Source organism: Poeciliopsis prolifica, unplaced genomic scaffold, assembly GCF_027474105.1.
Source record: "Poeciliopsis prolifica strain line A6 unplaced genomic scaffold, Auburn_PproV2 SCAFFOLD050, whole genome shotgun sequence".
In the NCBI taxonomy this organism is placed as follows: Eukaryota; Metazoa; Chordata; class Actinopteri; order Cyprinodontiformes; family Poeciliidae; genus Poeciliopsis; species Poeciliopsis prolifica.
Window position 1 is genome coordinate 2,522,191 of NW_026562425.1, and position 19,156 is coordinate 2,541,346.

Here is a 19,156-nt window from a genome sequence, read left to right on the forward strand (position 1 = left end):
CCAAGTACAAAGATTTTTGTAAAAACGGTCAGAAATAAATGGACTTTGCATTCCATTTATTGTACATATGACATGTCATTTGTACATTCTTCAGTTAAAGGAGCTTACTGTGTCTTGTTCTGTGGATCAATAGCTTTTTTGTGGATACATATTAGAGACAGTCTTCTCATAAACTTTTAACTGCCTGCGTTACTTTTGTGTGCCACTGCTTAATATGTTTCATATGTAAGTAAGTTTAAAAATACGTCTGATCTTTGTCCAAATATAAAAAAAGGAACCACATTTTAAGTAATGTGGTTACATAATGCATTGATATCCTTGGATGTAGGATGTGAAAATTAGGTGTGCTTCTGCGTAAGGAGAGCGTAAGCTACTTTTTATTATAATGTCTGTCATTCTTACACTTGACTAAAGTTGGTGACGGTTGCCCCAGTATTTCCAAATAAGCAATGAAATGAAATTATCAAAGTTAAATTATGAACATGAACATGAACCCGCTTGTGTGCAATCAAACGTCTCAAAGTCTTGATGTTGATCTGGAGGCTGAATCCTCCCTCGGCTGTCGCACTGAAATTACAAATGCAAGTTCAGCAAAAGTTTGGAAATCAGGGAACATTTTTCAAATTGAATAATAAGTTATAACTCTCAGAATGGGGGGCAACGGAAAGAAATCCTATGATCAAAATCATCCTGTTCATAACTCTTCAACACACTTTTAGCTCCTGAATAGCAAGAGACATTTAACTGAGATGGGCATTTTCTTTATTGATGGAATTTAGTCACCTCTTCGATGTACTCTGTACATATAGTTGAAAATATTTGCAGTTGTATGAATTGTAATCCATCAAAATAGCCTTTAGATTTTTCAGACATGTTAAAGAAAAAAATTTTAAAAATAGAAAATACTTTTTTAATGCAACCTCTACCGGGAACATCAATGATTACTATCTTCATCCTTCTTTAGTACAATAAAACCACTAAAGTGTCAGAATTGAGCAGATTCAGCATCATGCACTTTATTAGTCTCAATGCCGCTCTGGCCAGATTAAAACTCCGGCCATTGTTGCCTGGCAGCAGGAAGACTGTGGATTTGAATTTCAGCTCAGGGTTTTTCTGCATGGAATTTGCACGTTGCATGTTTGTTTTCAAGCTTCTTTTTATAGTCCAAAAAATATCACCATTAGGTTAACTAGTTCTCTAAATTTCCCCTATGTATGTTTGTGTGCATCCATGGTTACATGCATTTTATCCATGGTTACATGGATGCACATGTAACCATGTGACCTGTAAAAGTTTGCCCTGTTACAGAAAGGGTGACCTGTACAGGGTTTACCAAGCCTCTCACCCAATAATCCTAGAAACCTTGTGATCCTGCAAAGATAAGTGGATATAAACCATGGATGAACTGGTAGAGAAATTTCAGATTTGAAAAGAATGTGACAAAGAATGTCTCAAAGAATGTGACAGCTTTCAATTATATTTGAAGCATTTAATTCAAAGCTTCATTAAAGCTTCAAATTTAAGCTTGAATTCATATATAAACTCTGGTTCTTTGAATAAAATTGACTAAAATCTGTATGTGTATAACTGCTAGGCATAGTTAGATTTATACATATTCAGAGCCAAACACTCAAAATACTATTGTGTTCTCGGAAATGCATATTTTTAGCCCCGGTTGGCGCTAATGACATTTAGACTTATGATCCAGCACAGCTGTATACTCAGCAGGATTAAATGCTCATAACTAGCAGAGATGGCCTTCTTTTAAACACAGATACCTGCATAGCAAATTTTCTGTGCAGGATATCTTAACAGTCACATAACAATGTAATAATTCATTTTATTATTATCTATCCAATGAATTATGCAGAGCAAACCCCACAAAATGGCAAGAAATTGACCCAAGACTATTAAAGTTTCTCTTACACCAGTAAAAAGATGTGTGTTATAAAATCCCTCCCGGAATAAGTGGCTGCATGTCTGCTGTTAGAAGATCAGATGTAGTTTGACTCATTACATATTGATGGAAATCAGTTACATTTTCAATTTCAGATGCAGTTGACAAATTAATTGTCTTGTTCAAAATCTTGGTGAAGTTTTGGTAGCAGCTAAGTCTTTTACACATCCAAATGTTGACTTTTACTTTTATTTTTGCAAAGTTATAATAATGAGATTTGTTATTTGATGCTCACAGAAGGCGAAGTCTAAGCCCATATGCAGCAAAGCCCACACAAATTGTGTTGGTTCACTCTCACATAAATAAAGAAGGAAAACACAGGTGACATCCCCACAGTGACAACAAATGCACACATACAAGATATTTTTGATTCAGGGCTTCAAGCATCAAGAAAGACATTTCATGCACTTAGTTAAGTGCATATACTAATGAAAGCTCAGTGCTACCTTCCTTAATAAATCGGTGTTAAATTTACCCCAGTGGAGTTCTGCCACATGGGATAGATAATGAGGCCAGGTGTTAATTAATGTGGAGTGTGTTTCCTCTCGTTTGCTGACGCCCCATGCATCCAAATCAAGGCTACGGCCCTGCATCTTGGTGCGGCCGAACTGCCAAGTAATGCACTTCAAAAGGCCAGACTGGCTGTGCTGCAACCCTCAAAGGGACTGCTTTGGTGAGGGCTGTGTTCCAAAGGGCGGTGTGTTTGGCATGCAGTAAATTGAAATGTGAATGCTTGAAGTAATTTGTGTTTTCTTTTTGATCAAACATCAGCTTCAATAGCTGGTTACAGAAATCACCTCTACACCCTGTGATATGCAGGTAAAATGCCTGCCTTCTGAATTTGTTTTCATTTTATTTTTACCCATTGCTGTCATAGCGACAACTTTCTAGGATGGCAACAAATAAATATGATGTATATTTTTTTTCTCCCCTTTTTAAAGTCTGTTGACAAACTGAATATATTCTTCTTACAAATGTTTAATCTTTTACTTCTGACAATATATTTTTTTACCCCACTGCCTTCATACCCATTTAAACAAAACAGTTGGATTAAAACAACATGTGCCGTGACTAGGGCAATATAAATAATGGGAATTGAATTCAATTGTTAGATGACAAAACACAATGCATCACTTTCCATGTTCCTAACCCTTAACCCTACCACTACTCAGCAGGTTCACGTGACTGCCTGATTGAAAACCCTCTTTGACCTTGTCAAAACAATCATTTAAACCTTTCCATTGTAGATTTGGCTGCATGTTTAGGGTCAGTGTTCCAATGTGTGTCTTATTTAGCTTCATAAATATTCCCTTCAATTCTTATTGACTTATCTTCACCAGCTGAAAATCATCTTACCTGCTTGATTTTTTTCTCCCTTTAAATAATACAAGTATATCCAGTTCCCATACTCCCACACAGTCAAGCAAGTATAAAAAATGGATGGACTGATGGGTGCCCTCATATCTAAGGACAATTTAAAATGACCAATTAACCAATCCTGCATGCTTTGAATGACGTGTGAAAGCCAGAGTACCTGGAGAAAACCCACACCCACAAAATCTACAATGAAAGGCCCAGGTTGAGATAGCAATTCCTTGATCTTTTTTCCTGAGAAGCATCAGTACTAACAAATTCTCCACCATGCAGCCCTAGTGTCAGATCAGTCTCACTGGCGGCACTGAGAAAGACATTTTAGAAATATCTGGAATGCAGTATATTTTGTCCTATTGAGGCACGATACTTCAAATCACTATCCTGTACTAAGAATATGTAGCAGAGTGGCACTGAAAAGCAAATCCATATATATTAGAATTTAAACCTCACAAGTTCAACTGTAATAAAACGACAGAAAGTAAAGAATATTATTCTGCCTTCTGCAAAAGTCTTCTGCACAAATCTCTAGATGATAATTCTGTGAATGTCTGTATTATATAAACTTACATGTAACATGTTTTGTTTAGCCTTTATCAAGTCTTTCCTATAACAGAAACATTTATTACAGCAAATTGGTGCTATTTAAATAGAATTATGTATAACTTATTAATACAAATACATATTTGAGTCATGTGTTATGGAAAGCATATAGGACTTCGGTATGTTAAAGCCTGTTGACTTATGTCTACCTAAATAACAAGATTTTCCTGTATTTTTAAGGTCCTGAGTGTGCACAGGAAAACACTGAAACATAGAGTACTACTTAGTTGGATCAATTACCTCATTTCAACAACATTTCTTGTTCGCCATGTTTGTCTAGAGCAACTCCCTACACACTGAATCCAACAGCTGCTTGAATAGCCACTTGTGAAATATCCTCCCTCTCCAGCCAGCCCATCCCATGAATGAGGACAAGCATCCAAAGGTGTGATGGAGATAGAGTGTGGGCCAGTGACAGGTCGGCAGGTGTCATGTGGCAGATTAGAAGGTGTAAGGCCGGTCAAGATGATGGGCTGATTAATCTAGCAACACCTCTGGTCTGGAGGGAACAACTACTCTCAGCCACAGAGGAATCACAGAAGGAGAGGAATATATTGTCACACAAGTTGAGTTGTGAGTTGATTTGGATTGGCTTTTTCTGTTTCCCCTTAATAAATAAAGTTATGTGTTTGATAACCTCATTGGATATTCTGATTAGTTTGGCTATCTAAAACATTTAACTGCTATAAAAAAAAACCTTTTACTGTAAGGGGTAAAATAATATTTACTCTTTCACAATGAATGTAAAGAGCTGAATATTACATGCAGTATACATGATGAATATTACACTCATTTTTGTACTAAGCTAGTATGGTACGCTGATTAAATCATAATAAAAGTATCATATTTTTACATTCTTAATACCTTTCATAGTGTTAAGTACCATGAAAGGTACTTAACACCCACAAAGCCTTCATGGCAATATGAATGGATGAGTGTCCAGATTGCTTTACATTCTAGTAGATGACATTAAGAATCACAGCTCCTGTATCTGCCGCTGCCCTCTTGTTCAAATCCTGATATTGGATTGACCTTATGGGCTGCAGATCAGGACATCATTAGCTGCAAGCAGCTGCAGATTCACTGCTCAGGTCTTCTGCACCAAGCAGACACCCTGGATGGATCATGTTGCTTAGATAAAACCAGCTGGGCTCTATGACACAGCAGTCATTGGAGGAATGTAGATGTCACTACTACCAATAAGACACAGGCCATTAATAGGTTCACAATAAGTGGCATGATCTGTATGTCAATTGGTGTGAATAGCAAGGAGATATATTACTGGGTATAAAATGGATTGTCTTTCTATGTGCCTATTGGCTTTTAGAGTGCAGGTAAAATAAAGATAGATCAAAATTAAAAGAATGATACTGACTAGAAACCAAGGAGGAATTAGGTTTCGCCAAAAACGAGAAAAATTAAAAAATATAAAACCAATCAATGAAAATTAAATAAAGAAAAGGTGTAAAAAATTTATCTTTTATGTAAACCTAAAACTGTCCTGGTAAAATGTGATTATTTTATCATTAGCAAATGTAATCTGACTATGTAAAAATGCAGATGCAGTTACTTTATTACTTTATCAATGTTACAGTACTGCAATTTTATTAACTGGTTATTACTGTAGGTAACTATTGAATACTTTATTTGGTCACCGTTTAACAGCATATGATTATAAATTCCTTGATTAACGTAATCAATTTCTGTTGTTTACTGTCACAAATAGAGAAATAACATTAAAATATTACATCCCACTTAAAGGATGTTATATTTAAAATATATTTTTAATTTGATCTGGTCTCTAATCTGGTGGCCTATGCCATAAAATCCTAATAAAACACATTAAATATCTTTGTAGGACACAATTTTTATATATAGCTATATATATTTCAGCATGTTCATTTCATAACAGTTACATAACGTCATAAATTTGGTGTTTTGTTGTAAGAAATGCTTAGCTAACCCTTTAGCAACATTCCAATGCATGTCAGATCTTTATTTTTAAGGTCAAGTCTATTTTTCAGCTGGTCGATATTTCATTTTGGTCCAAAATTCTTGCCTCTTTCACATCCTCCACTGACTTTTCCCCTCTCCCACAGCCACGATCACAGGTAAAGGATCAAGTTGAGAGGGTTTATTGTTTTTCAATAGCTGCCCCCTGGCAGAGCACTGAAGGCCTTGGTCTTAAATGACCATGGAAGGTATTGATCTTTATAGGGCACTGTTTTTGTTGTTAAATAACCACCACAGGATATCTGCTAAAAGGTGCTGACATTTCTCTCAATCTCCCATTTCACATAAACTAGACTGTATAAAGGCATAACAGTATGCTGCAGTTCAGGAGTAGCAAATAAGCACCATACATGATATGCTTCCCCAAAGGTTTGAAGTCGCTGTACTCAACAAGAAAATGTTTGGGATTTATTTCTGCTGCTTTATTCACCAAACATGGTGATATGTTTGGTGAAACTTTGCTGCTTAGAGCTTCTATTTACTGCTCTTCTCATTGTTTTGTTAGAAAATTGCTTACCCATTATCCTCTGATGCTGTTGTCGCACACTTCTTCATAGCATCTGTGAATAAGAGTCCTTCCTCGGCTGATGTGAAGGCAGCCACCCCACTGTTCACAAAACCAAACCAAAGAACCAATAAAAGAGATAACTGAAAATTCATGCTCTCGAATAACAACAGGTAAATCAGTGCTTCTCACAAGCTCCATCTTTTCCTCCTTCTCTGTACCATCAACTTCTCTAAGAGACCTAAAGCAGTGACTGTAATGACCCTCAGCAACACATTGTCAGTAAACTGAGAACAATTTATTGTCCCTTCAGCAAAACCAATAAATTCACCATTCTCCCTATTACCCCTTAACTCTCTATTTTGAAATCTCTTTTTTTTCTGTTTTTGGTTTCAGGCTGCACTGTGGCCTTTTAAGCTTTGGGTTAGTGTTGAATGTCTGTGGGAGTGCATGGGCGTGAAAGGAGAATACTTTTAGCAACTGAGATGCTCCTTAAAAAGGTTTACATTCACACTACCTCCCACTCTTTCTTATTCTCACATTCTCTCTTAGCAGCATAACCCTCATTACCCTTCTAATTGGATCATGTTATGCTCCTTTGAGTCAGCTGAACCAATATCTTGCTGTCTTGTCCTTCTTGATAGCACAGCTATATCTCTTCAGGCTGAAGAGTAAGTTGGTGATAGCACAGCATAGGAAATGAAACAGACTCTGGAGATGTGTATCTATAAATAGTTTTCATGTCATTTTCTCAGAGAAAGATGAACCTTAAAATATTTTTCTTTATTTCTGAAATAAAAATTTTGCAACCACTAGTCTTTTCAGATAAAAATGTAATGTGGGCCTGACCTAAAGCCATCGTAGGCCATGAGATGGAGGCAACAACTCATCCACAATAGATAGATAGATAGATAGATAGATAGATAGATAGATAGATAGATAGATAGATAGATAGATAGATAGATAGATAGATAGATAGATAGATAGATAGATAGATAGATAGATAGATAGATAGATAGATAGATAGATAGATAGATAGATAGATAGATAGATAGATAGATAGATAGATAGATAGATAGATAGATAGATAGATAGATAGATAGATAGATAGATAGATAGATAGATCGATCTGACTATAGGCATTTGTTTGTAGCATTTATTAAGTCTTCAAACTTTCATAAGGCAGTTTTAGGCTACTGGGTAGAATTAGAATATATACTTAGTAATATTTTAGAGTGGATATTTAGGCACTTTGTTTTTTAAAAGTGAAAATATTTTTTGGGAATTTGATGTGATTTTTTTTTTTTGGGGGGGGGGCAAAGAGGAATCAGATAATTTCTTAACAATCTGACAGTTTCTCCTCTTTCAATCATTTTCAGAGATTAGTACCAGATCATTGCTCATTATTGAACCATGTTACAGTTGATATGAATCTTCCTGGTACTTAACCTCATTATTCATGGACCAAAAGGTGAGAGGAATGTCTTTAGAAAGGAGCCTTGCGGTCTCTGCCCCCAATTCAGTTCTAGCTCTTTCATCGTTCCTTTGCTACCCTGTCCGTACCCACACACACATAAATACATACTGCTTGTGTGCACACATATGGGCAAACGCATCCAGAGCTCTCTATCCCTGTCACAAACAAACACAAACACATCAAGAGCGCAGCTCTCTCTACCCGTAAACTCGATCGCACAAACACCCAAACTCGCTGGATGTCTATGGCAGAAACCAAGCACGGGCCCATGAAAAATGCATGTCCCTTTGCGTGTTTCATAAGAAATACTCATCGGGATTCCATTCCTATCCCAGCTGAAATACCACACAAGAATATCAATTACACAGGCAATTTGTGGGGCAGGTTGGAGCTGGAATTGTGCTCATCAGGAATACGGTATCCACAGTATCATCTCAATGAGAGGGTCACCATCTCCTGCAGCCTTAGAAATGACATTGCTAGATTATGACATGCACATGGGTTTTAATGGAATAGAAATTGTGTGGAGCAGAGTTGTAAACCATCAAGGCAAAGGAACAGTGAACAATATTTAGTGTGAGTTTAAATGACAAAAAATGTCATTACTTTTGTGTAATTTTATGTTTCAGTATTCTTTCCTGTTGCTACAAAAATGTATCTTCTGTTTTCTTTTTTTAAACATGCCACGTTGACAAATTAAAACTTTAGTTTTTGAACGTGAGCCTCGGGTTTTGGTTGTTTTCACTTCTGCTCTGATCAATTCTTATCAATCTTTTATTAGTTTGCTGAGTCGTCACATATGTTCTTTTCAGATAGCTGAAGGAACAGTTCATAGTTCCTCACCACTTTCTTCATCAAAGACATCTAAACATGGCCATTCAAACTTCTAAAATTCGTAATATATATATACACCCCCCAGAATCAATATTACCCCATGACAATAAAGTAACAGATTCCATTTTCATTCAAATCAATTTTTTCTTCATCTGATGTCAAAAATATTTTTTAATTCCATGTTAATCTCTATAAACTTAACTCAAATCTTTCCCAACATTGCATTTATTAAACTCAAAAGCATTGGTAAAAATTGCATTTAGGTCAAACTTAGCAGTATCAGCACTAACATGAAGCAGAGGAAATTATTTTAACTCTTTATGTAATTATTGTGTTAAAAAGTGATACAGGTCCCTGTGAGACAGAAATTACAGAGATTGGATTACCTTGATCTATCTTTCTTGTATCTGTCCTTATCAAATGAACATTATGAACAATTCACTTACTTTTGTTTTTCTTGTGTTTTCGTTCAGGAGAATCCTTACATGTGCAACAACGAATGCGATGCTGCAACTGAGGAACTGGCTCATCCTCCTGAGTTGATGTTTGACTTTGAAGGTCGAAATCCCACAACGTTCTGGCAATCGACATCTTGGAAGAAATACCCAAAGCCTCTGCAAGTCAACATTACGCTGTCCTGGAACAAGACAATTGAGCTAACTGATGACATCGTTATCACCTTTGAGTCAGGCCGGCCGGAGCAGATGGTCCTGGAGAAGTCGCTCGACTACGGTCGCACTTGGACCCCTTACCAGTTCTACGCCACTGATTGCCTGGATGCTTTCACCATGGAACCCAAGACAGTGAACGACCTGTCCCAGCGCACCCTGCTGGACATCATTTGTACTGAGGAATACTCTCGAGGCTATGTGTGGAAGAACGACAAGACCGTACGTTTTGAGATAAAGGACCGCTTCGCTCTATTTGCTGGACCTCGGCTACACAACATGGCTTCACTATACGGTCAGCTGGATACCACTAAGAACCTGAGAGATTTCTTCACAATCACAGATCTGAGGATAAGACTACTAAAGCCAGCTACTGGAGCCACCATGGTGGATGAGAACAATTTATCCAGATACTTCTACGCAATATCTGACATCAAGGTACAGGGCAGGTAAGACCCACTAAGACGTCTTTGAGACTTGCACGTAGTTACTATTTTGTTTATTTCAAATAAATAGCTTTATTTAAAACAATCTGTGATCACACAAGATTAATAAGTCCAGACTTTTATGGGCCAAATTACAACTTCAGAAACGCTTGAGTCAGAAGTGACCTGGATATGTGGGTTTGTTACTCCTGACTAATAAAATGCTAATGCTCTTTGTGCTTGTACTGAATTAAATTTTAAATTACTGACTAGCAACATTAAATTTTATATTAACAAATGTCACACTGAACACCCAGTAAGTGAACTAAACTGAGATCGAATCCAATGCATATTTTAGTTTCCGGATCTTGCAATGTCGCTGAACGTCATATACTCATTAGTGAATCATCAGTATGACTCTGTTATTTTCAGCAAGTAGAAACATTGTCCCGTGATGCATGGAAATGCCTCACACGCCAGCCATAAATCTTCCACAGCTGCTGTCCTATGGGATCTGTGCTTCTTGCTGCCTTCAGTTTATACAGAAAGTAAGTGGGTTGGTAATGACCCATCAGATGGGCCTCTAGGTAAATTAAGGTTTTTACTCCCTAATTGGAATTCAGTGTACTTCAATGTTAGAGTAAAACCAATAGCAGGTTGGCTAATTGGTTAGAGATTAAGCTTGTAATTAAGAATATTTGTAGCTGATTAAATGCTAATTATCCGGGACACATCAGTGAAATGTGACAATGTTAAAGCTGCCAGACCATGGCTCAAATGTACCCTGATCAGCAAAGAGGGTATTTATGATTGAATCAATGATCTTAAATAATACATTTTATCTGACTAGATCACTGGGTGAAAATGAACTGCCATGCTGTGCAAAAAGCAATCTGACAAGGCCTCATGGCATTTGATGAGTTTGATCTAATGTCTGGAGAAGTTTTGCTTAACAGTCCAGTGTAATTTTTTTCTCCATGAGCGATTCATGTTCCTGCAGTCGCACACCATCTTCCAGTATTGATACTTACACTGCAAACATGAATTGATGAGCTCTAAATTGAAAGGATGGCTAGCTGCCGTGGAATAGCATCTCCCACCGTTATCTTATTTTGCCATTCATTAGGGTAGCAAAAGGTTGAGTGTAGGGAAAATAAGTTATTTTTGCACAATTTTCCATCCTGCCCCAGGGCATCCGATTCAATTTTCGAGCAGAAGTTTGCAACGAGAAAGAAAGGGAAATAAACATATGATTTCTGTCCAGAAGTGGATCAGTTACTCACTTGAAAGAACAGGATGGAGGCAGGTGGGCAGAGACTGATTAGAGTTTCCAGCAGCCTCAGTAGCCTTCTGGCTACCACCGAATGTGAAAGGCTTATCACAGGATGGCCATCCTGTCTGAAAACTCCCAGAATATACCACAAAGAATGATAAACTTTCCCTTGCAGACACAGCTGAATATTTACAGGTTCAGTTTTGCTACAGATGGCTTTTAGCAATTGGGTGTTAGGGCTCTGACTGTTCGGAAAGGGGTACGTCATTAAGTTGTAAAAGTCAATGTGACGGCAAAAGGAAAATTTGGAAGTGAGCTGCGAACTTTTTTCAGTGGAGATTTAGAGATTTTTAGTTGTCAAAATAAATACTGGTTTGTATGGATGTTGTTTTTGAACCAGATTTTTTTTTTTTTTTTAAATAAACTTCAGCAAAAGTGAGAAGCACCAGAATAAACAGACTCACACTATTAGACTTTCAGATTTGGTAGCTTTCCAACCACAAAACTTCAATAGATTTTTTGGGGGATTTTTTTTTTTTATTTTTTTTGACAGACAAAGTCGTGCATAATTGTGTGTTGTTGCTGATTTTCTATTTTTACAAATGCAATAAGGTCACCCTCTTCTAAATAAAAATAATTTAAAGATGACAGCATCAATCTGCAGGAATTTTTTTCTTCACCAGAGAAATGGAAGCTGATCCGAGTTGATTATACAACAGATAAAGATAAATACAGACCAAGAAAAGTTTAACATGATATGCATTCACTGAGTCAGTACTTAGCAAAGCCCTGTTTCGCAGCCTGTTGAGTTGCCAGTTATTTAGGATGTGTCCATATCAGTCTTACACATCTTGAATGGATTTAAAAATCTGTTCAATCTCAGTCCATAAATAGATATGAATTTACTTTATTTAGGCCATTTTGACTCATTATACTTTGATCAAAGGTATTTTATGACGATGAAATAACCTCCTGTTTTATAGTCTAACTACATTTTAAACTTTTCCACAACTTTATCCCTGAAGTGTCTGCTTTGTTTCTTGGTCTTCATTATGTTGGTTCACGGTCCTTTAACAATCCCCTGAGGCATTCAGAGAACAGTTGGATTTAAACTGAGATATGCTGAGATTAAATTTCACACAGTTGGATGCTATTTGGTTTAGAGACTTCCTGAAGACATTTGGTTGCAATGGATTCTATTCAAGAGTATCCAAGTAAACTCACTTTTCAGATTTGTATTTCTAGTAGTAAAATTATGAAGAAGAATAAAACATTTACAATTAGAACTAAGTCTGTCATTCATTTCATTCAGGTCACTTTACTCTTTGTTCTGAAAGGTCTCTAAGATTTGTTAGAGAACTTCAGTGAATGAACAGCATCAGGGAGACTAAAAACACAGCCAACATTTTTATGAATATAGCTATTGAAGTTTAAAATGTGCATGTTTTTAGACCGTAAGAGAGAACCCACAGATACACACATGCAAATTCCACGCAGAAGGGGATAAACCTCCGGGCTGCCAGGCAACTGTGCAGAAAAGGGCAGCACACAGGCCTTTGGTTTTAAGGAAAAGCAAATGACTCTGTGTTGGATGGATAATTAAACACTGTGTTGACAAGGTTTATAAAGTAACACTGCATCCTCACAGCTTTATCCTAGCAGTCACACGCTTTTATATTAGCGTGGAGCTTTGGGTAACACATTCAGAACCATGCAGTGCAGATGTTCTCGCTGTCATTTTCCAGTATCTGAAAGACACAAAAGTTAAACTAGATGGCTTTAAGATCAAACTAGATTTTGTGTTTCTGCCTAACAATGACCTATGCATGTTGTTCTTCTTTTTTAAAAAGCCTCTATTGCACAAAGCAACTAACCAAACAAAATTGCCCTTTTCATCTGTATTGACCTCTTTGAATGAGTGTAGAGCTCTTAGTAATCCGGTTCTGTATCTCTTCAGTATTTTTAGATTTATTGTAGCAGAGGTGACACATCTCTGAAGCTTCGCGAATGTCCACTTTGTGCACATTCGCTTAAAGTTTTGTCATATTAAGCTGAAATCTACACTCGTTTTCACTTTTCAATCAAAATGTGTTTGATCCCGGTTCAGGTCTTATGAATTTAATAAGGTTCTTTAGCTTTCAGGTCTTCCAAGCTTTAAGAACAGTGGGTATTTAGAAGAATGAGTTCAAAAATACACATTTGTTCCTTAGACTGAGTGAAAAACAGCTTTTCTGCAAGTCTCTCAGACTTTATTATTCTTTACTTGTGTCGTCTCACGTCACATAAACACCCGAAGAACTTGCCCTTAATGATTGATATGAGCCAAAAAATGTCAACATTTTTAAGATAAGGTTTTGTCACCATCAAAAACTGCTTATCTTGTTCAGACAAGTTGATATACTGTATGAAATTGCAGTCATGCTCATGCAATCAATGTGTTCAATCTGCCATTTGGTGCAGACACTGTTATGAAGAAAATTTGTCTTAATTATGAGTTGATATTATAGCAATTTTCAACAGATTTTTTTTGATGGTGCTGCTACAATACAAACGTTTTAATGTTGAGGTAAAAGATGCATTTAGAAAATATCCAGTGACTGGAATCAGCTGATTTTCAACTCGTTCAGCTCCTGACTGATAGCTCAGGTAAAACTCAAATATGCTGTTGTTCTTTTTAAAACAATTAACACATGATATACATTGTGACTTTTTAGTGTGGAAGCTTTCACTACAGAAAGAAAACTCAAGACTAGCACTCAAATACTGCGGAGAAGCCACAGACTGTGGCCTACAAACCAATTAAATGCAATCAACGTAATGAAGAGCATCTGGGGGAGAATCTAGGCAGGGACTGAGTGAAGGCTGAATAATGGGCACAGGAGAAACTGAATCAAACACACATAATCTACCTAACCAGAAGCTAAGAACTAACACTAACAAAAGAAACTAAAACAAAATGCAGGGAACAGAATAAACTAATATGGAGAAACACTAATAAGACTAAAACACGAAACTACAATCTCAAGAGAGAACAAAATCACGACTGGTGGATCATGACAGTCAGAGCAGGGATCAAAATGTTACACAAAATCAATTTGATACAGCATGATATGAGCAATGTGTGCAGTTCATTAAGGAAGCTGGAAAACAAAATACAGAAAGACTTTCAAACAGCTAACAAGCTGAGGGACTCACTGCAAAATTGTTCTCAACATTACAAGCTTTCAACTTCTCTCTGCTATAAAACAATTTATTTCAATATGTTATCCCTTTTTTGTAAATGCCTATTATTTTAGGGGTCATATTACCAAGAAAATTCACACATAAACAGCTGTTTTAATAATGTTAACCTTTTTTAATCATTAATATAATAATAAATCCTTATCAAATGTGAACTACATAACCATTTTGTCTGTGATTTAAGATGTGCTTTTAATACAAATAATTAATGAAAACTGTGGTGTAAGAAAGCTAGACATTTATTTTTCAATGAGTTTTTCCTTGTACAGCAGGAGACTGGCTGAAATTGGCTGGAATCAGTTTTGGCTGCACAAAGATGAGAAATTAGCCACAAAAGTTCAGAATTTTAAAAATAATCTCCAATTATATAGTAAAGCAACATGAGAAAATGTCTCCTGTTATTTAGAAAATGTCTTTTTGATCTATAATTCCCCATGCTCTCACAAGTCACTCTGTGCAATTTGGGTGCAAATGTTTCATACATTTTCAGATGTATATTTTATGGCAAAAAGAGAGCAAAAGAATCCAGTTGGGATAATCCTTTTTTTTTCTTTTTTTTTTAAATGTTGTGTAGGAAGTCAGTGTGCGTTGGGGCTGCCTGCGCTATTGATTTCTGGTGTTATTTCACATCAACAGAAAACCAAAAACCTTGAACCATGCAGTCTGTCACTGCGTTCACATCCCCCCTTCATTGTTCCTCAATTATTGATCAGATGTCGGCTTGTTAATTAAGACATGACCGCTGCCGGGTAGTTGTGCGGTCAGTGCTGCACATCTGCAGGGCTGCAGCAGGGCCTGGGAATAAGAGGCAGTTAATCTATAAGTGCTAATGTGCTATTTATCTCGCCCCACCCCAATGTCATTTTTCTCCTTTTTTTTCTTTACAAATCTGTCCTTTTTTTCTCTCTCTCTTCCCACTTTGTCTTTTAGGTGGTATTTATGTATTGTGTAACAATACCTCAAAAAATTGAGGTATTGTTACACAAGATGGAATAATGTAAAGAGCTTTTAGAAATACTCAACATAATTATTATAACGCAAAAATTAGGGTAAAATTATAAATGCCATACAAGTATAGAAAAAATATATGCAAAAGTGGACTTGTACTCATAATTGGTACTTAATACTAATTCATTATGTGTGTTAAATATGGTTAAATGCATACACAATTTTGCATGTTATGTCAAAATCATTGTCCTGATTAAGAATTAATTAAAAAGTTTAACAGAAAGGCTAATTCATCTGAAGGAGAAGTTAAGCAATTTATTATTAGGCGCCAAGCTCCTTTAACATGAAAATGAATTGACAACATTAAACTTTTGGAAGGACAAAGTATTTTCTAATTTTGTTTTATGGTTTACATAACGTTAGGATGCCTAAACCGTAAAAGGAAATATGTATGGTGCATATATATTACAAATCTGTAATATGTTATATACAGTTATTGAGCAACTGTTTCTACTGCTAGATGATATTATCTAATTTAACCAACATTATAACACCGATATCAGAATTCAAAATTTAGAAGTAGCAATCATGCAATGGAGCTGTAAAATTAGAAAGTTTTATTATATGGCCATTTATTTGTCATGAAAACTAAATATGCATTTTATAACGTTTGAAATTGTTATCCCGTAACTAAAGCCTCGTGTGTCTAATAAATTGTAATAGTAAAGGTTATTATGTCACTTTATTATTTTTTGTAACATGTCTTACACATTTTACCATCTTTCTACAAAGCTACAATAGAAAGTACTAGAAAAAATAAATATATTTATGTGCTACAAAAATGACTGAGTATCTAATGTCAACATAACTCCAGGCTTGAATATATTCAAGGCTGTTTTATTCTCTGCTGACTTGTTACAATCAAATGTTTAAGAGGAGTTACACCTAAAGACCAAAAACATTATTCCATCTGGAATTTCCCTCTTAGGAATACATGGTAAACTTTAAATATATTTAAAAAAAAATGGTTTCAGATAGAGTTTGAAACATTTTACTTGTGTTTTTATGCTTTCAATGTTTGCCTCAGGCCACACAATTTGCATTTCCCACTGTGATGGCTTTCCCAATAGCCAAAGAGCACTACCTTACAGATTTCAGCTCAATGTTGCACTTTAAAGAAAACCTAAATTTCTACTTAGCTTCGCCAGAGAATTTACATTATGTCCTTAACACCTCACATAGTTATACATGGTGTCTAGATGCTGAGGGTATTTACATATTCACAGGATCCACTCTGGGATTTCAGAAAACTCAGTGACAATCAGCACCTCTCCTGCATAATGTCCTCCAGCATTTCTTTCCCTTGTTTTAACCACTGACATTTATAAAACCTTCAATCTGGATGCGTTACCCTCCATCCTGTCTTTGCAGGTCTTCCTTATTCTTCCTTTCAAGCTTGTTAGTTTATAATGCAAGACAGAATGCAGCAAGAGGACAGCGATCAATATTCCTCCTGAGTGTTTGTAAAGGATGTTGTTTAGAACCATGATGGAAATTTTGTTCATGCTTAGCTGAGTTTTATTCCCACACCAAAGCCTTTGAGAAGAATTGGGATTTAACCTGGCTTTGCAAAGTAATGCAAAATGTTGAATTATAGGGTTTTTGAAACAATGATGTGTAACCATAACATCCAGTGTGTCTGAGTTGTTCACATGGCCTTCGTATGAACGTCTTCTGGGGTTCTGGAAGGACAGAGTAAGACGCTCCGTCTGAGCCAAACAAAAAATTATTTCCTTTTTTGATGACAGAAATTACCACAAAAGAGCAATATTTGCTAGAGAAATACAAAATGATTTAATTCAGTTTCTATCCTTAAGAATGAAAATGTAGTTTAGAACCATGATGGAATCCATATTAAATTCTGAATATGGATTCAGAATTTAATTACAAAATGGACACATTGCTTTATTAAATAAATTCTTATAGAAATAAGTATTTTTATTATAAGTTTATATACTAAACTTATAATATGTATGGACAGTTTTTTTCTGATAAAAAAAATTGCACACCAATTTTACCAGAAAATTTGTAGACAATCTAAGAAAACTTAGAGTTTTCTTCAATGGTTGGTAAAACTTGGATTTGACTTGTAATATATGGCAGTATTCTTTTATTTTTGTTGCGTTTCTTCTTATGAAAATAATTTATCATATCTTCTGCATCTTTTTTTTTTTCAGAACTTCATATATGGAGAGTTATGGAAGCTCATTTTGCAAAATATGAGCAATGTCTTAGATGTAGTGTTTGGATTCTCACTCCTCCATTTGGCTCAGACACTGTAGAAAAAAAGAAATCTCAGGCCAAGAATGTACGGGACGGCTCCCATGGCATATACTCTTGAGCAGAAATACCAAGTGGCCACAAAATAGACACAAATATTTGAGGCAAAAATATATGAGTTGACAGAAAAGGAACAAATATGTGTACGGTTGCTAAAATAGTTGATCAGGTAAGTTTTTTTTCATCATATATAATATGCGTTATGACAACCTATTGGTTAAATATTAATTAGCTGGTCTGCTGGCTCAGCTAAGTAGATCCAGTTAGTTAATTAAAAATAAGCAGCTCTGCTCATCACCTCCTTAAAAATCTGGTCAGCTTCATGAAAGAAATAGGAGTTGCTCCTTTCCTTGCCACAATATGAATACCCATAATTTTTTGTAGCAGGAATATTTATATTTAAATATCCAAATTTGTTTTATTTTAAGCATTGGGAAAAAGCTTTAGCCTGCTTTCAGCCAGCTGACTACTTAGCAACAGATAGCAATAGATTAATTTGACACTTTCTCTGAAATCTCATTAGAAGGATTTTAAACAATAGAAATTGCATAACAAAAAGGTTTTGAAACTGTAACATTTTAGACCTTGGTATTAACATCTATAAGGACTGTAAGACAAGCAGTTAAAATGGAATTTTGTTGAAAATAATGGTACTTGGAAATTTAGTATTTTTCACTAAAAAGCTTTAAACCTAATTCTCACTGCTATATTCTTTGTAGAAGAAGAGGCTTTCTTTTATAGTAAAATGCATGCAAACTGTCCAGAGAGGAGGTTTTAAGTGGGTTCAAATTGTTTAAGCAAATCGTATGTGTATTTTGAAAATTTGTTTTAATATTTCAGAACAAAACAAAATGTAAAACCAGATATTAAGTGTCCAAGTTCGATACAGTTTTGTGGCGTTAGTGTTTATTAATTTATTAGCTGCGTGACTGAAATTGGATTTTAAAAACCTTTAAAACAAAGAGATCTCAGACTTTATTCTGAAATAATGAATATGAGACGTAGCACAGGTTTCACTCTTCTTTCCTCTGTCAGACTTGCCCTTTTTATCACCGCAGAAGGAAAACACAAACTGTACACACACACACTCCTACACACACACCTCTTTTTGGCTCATATTCAGGTTCTCACATGCAGCACACACATACACAATCCTCTAAGCTCGTGCCCTATGAACCGTAACAGCTGTAGCCAGCTTGATTGACAGAGTTTCAAAGTCAGGTTCAAGTGCAGGTTCACATGACTGCAGTGTTGCTTTGCTTCCACCATAAGTTTTCTCTGCAGCTCCTCCGTCATCTGATCACTTATCTTATCCAGATGTCTGTCACATATTGTGGTGTTTTCTGCCAGTCATCTCCCAGTCTCCAGTGTTTAATTAGTGCTCATTAAGGGATGGACTTTCTTTGTAAATAATATATGGGTGCCAGAGAAAGTACATCAACATAAGCTGTCTTTGAAGAGGAAGCAGCCATGAATTGTAAAATCATCAAGTTGTTCATTGG

At 35.9% G+C, this 19,156-nt stretch overlaps 1 protein-coding gene across 4 annotated transcripts in view; it reads left to right on the plus strand.

The window, feature by feature from the left end:
• The window catches only part of LOC129378105 (netrin-G1-like), a 60,128-nt gene that overhangs the window by 16,236 nt on the left and 24,736 nt on the right, over positions 1-19,156 (plus strand). For all 4 annotated transcript variants that reach the window (XM_055058400.1, XM_055058399.1, XM_055058401.1 and 1 more), the window contains exon 3: positions 9,234-9,877. In XM_055058400.1, the coding sequence (XP_054914375.1) occupies positions 9,234-9,877 (644 nt within the window). The remainder of the gene's footprint in view (positions 1-9,233; positions 9,878-19,156) is intronic.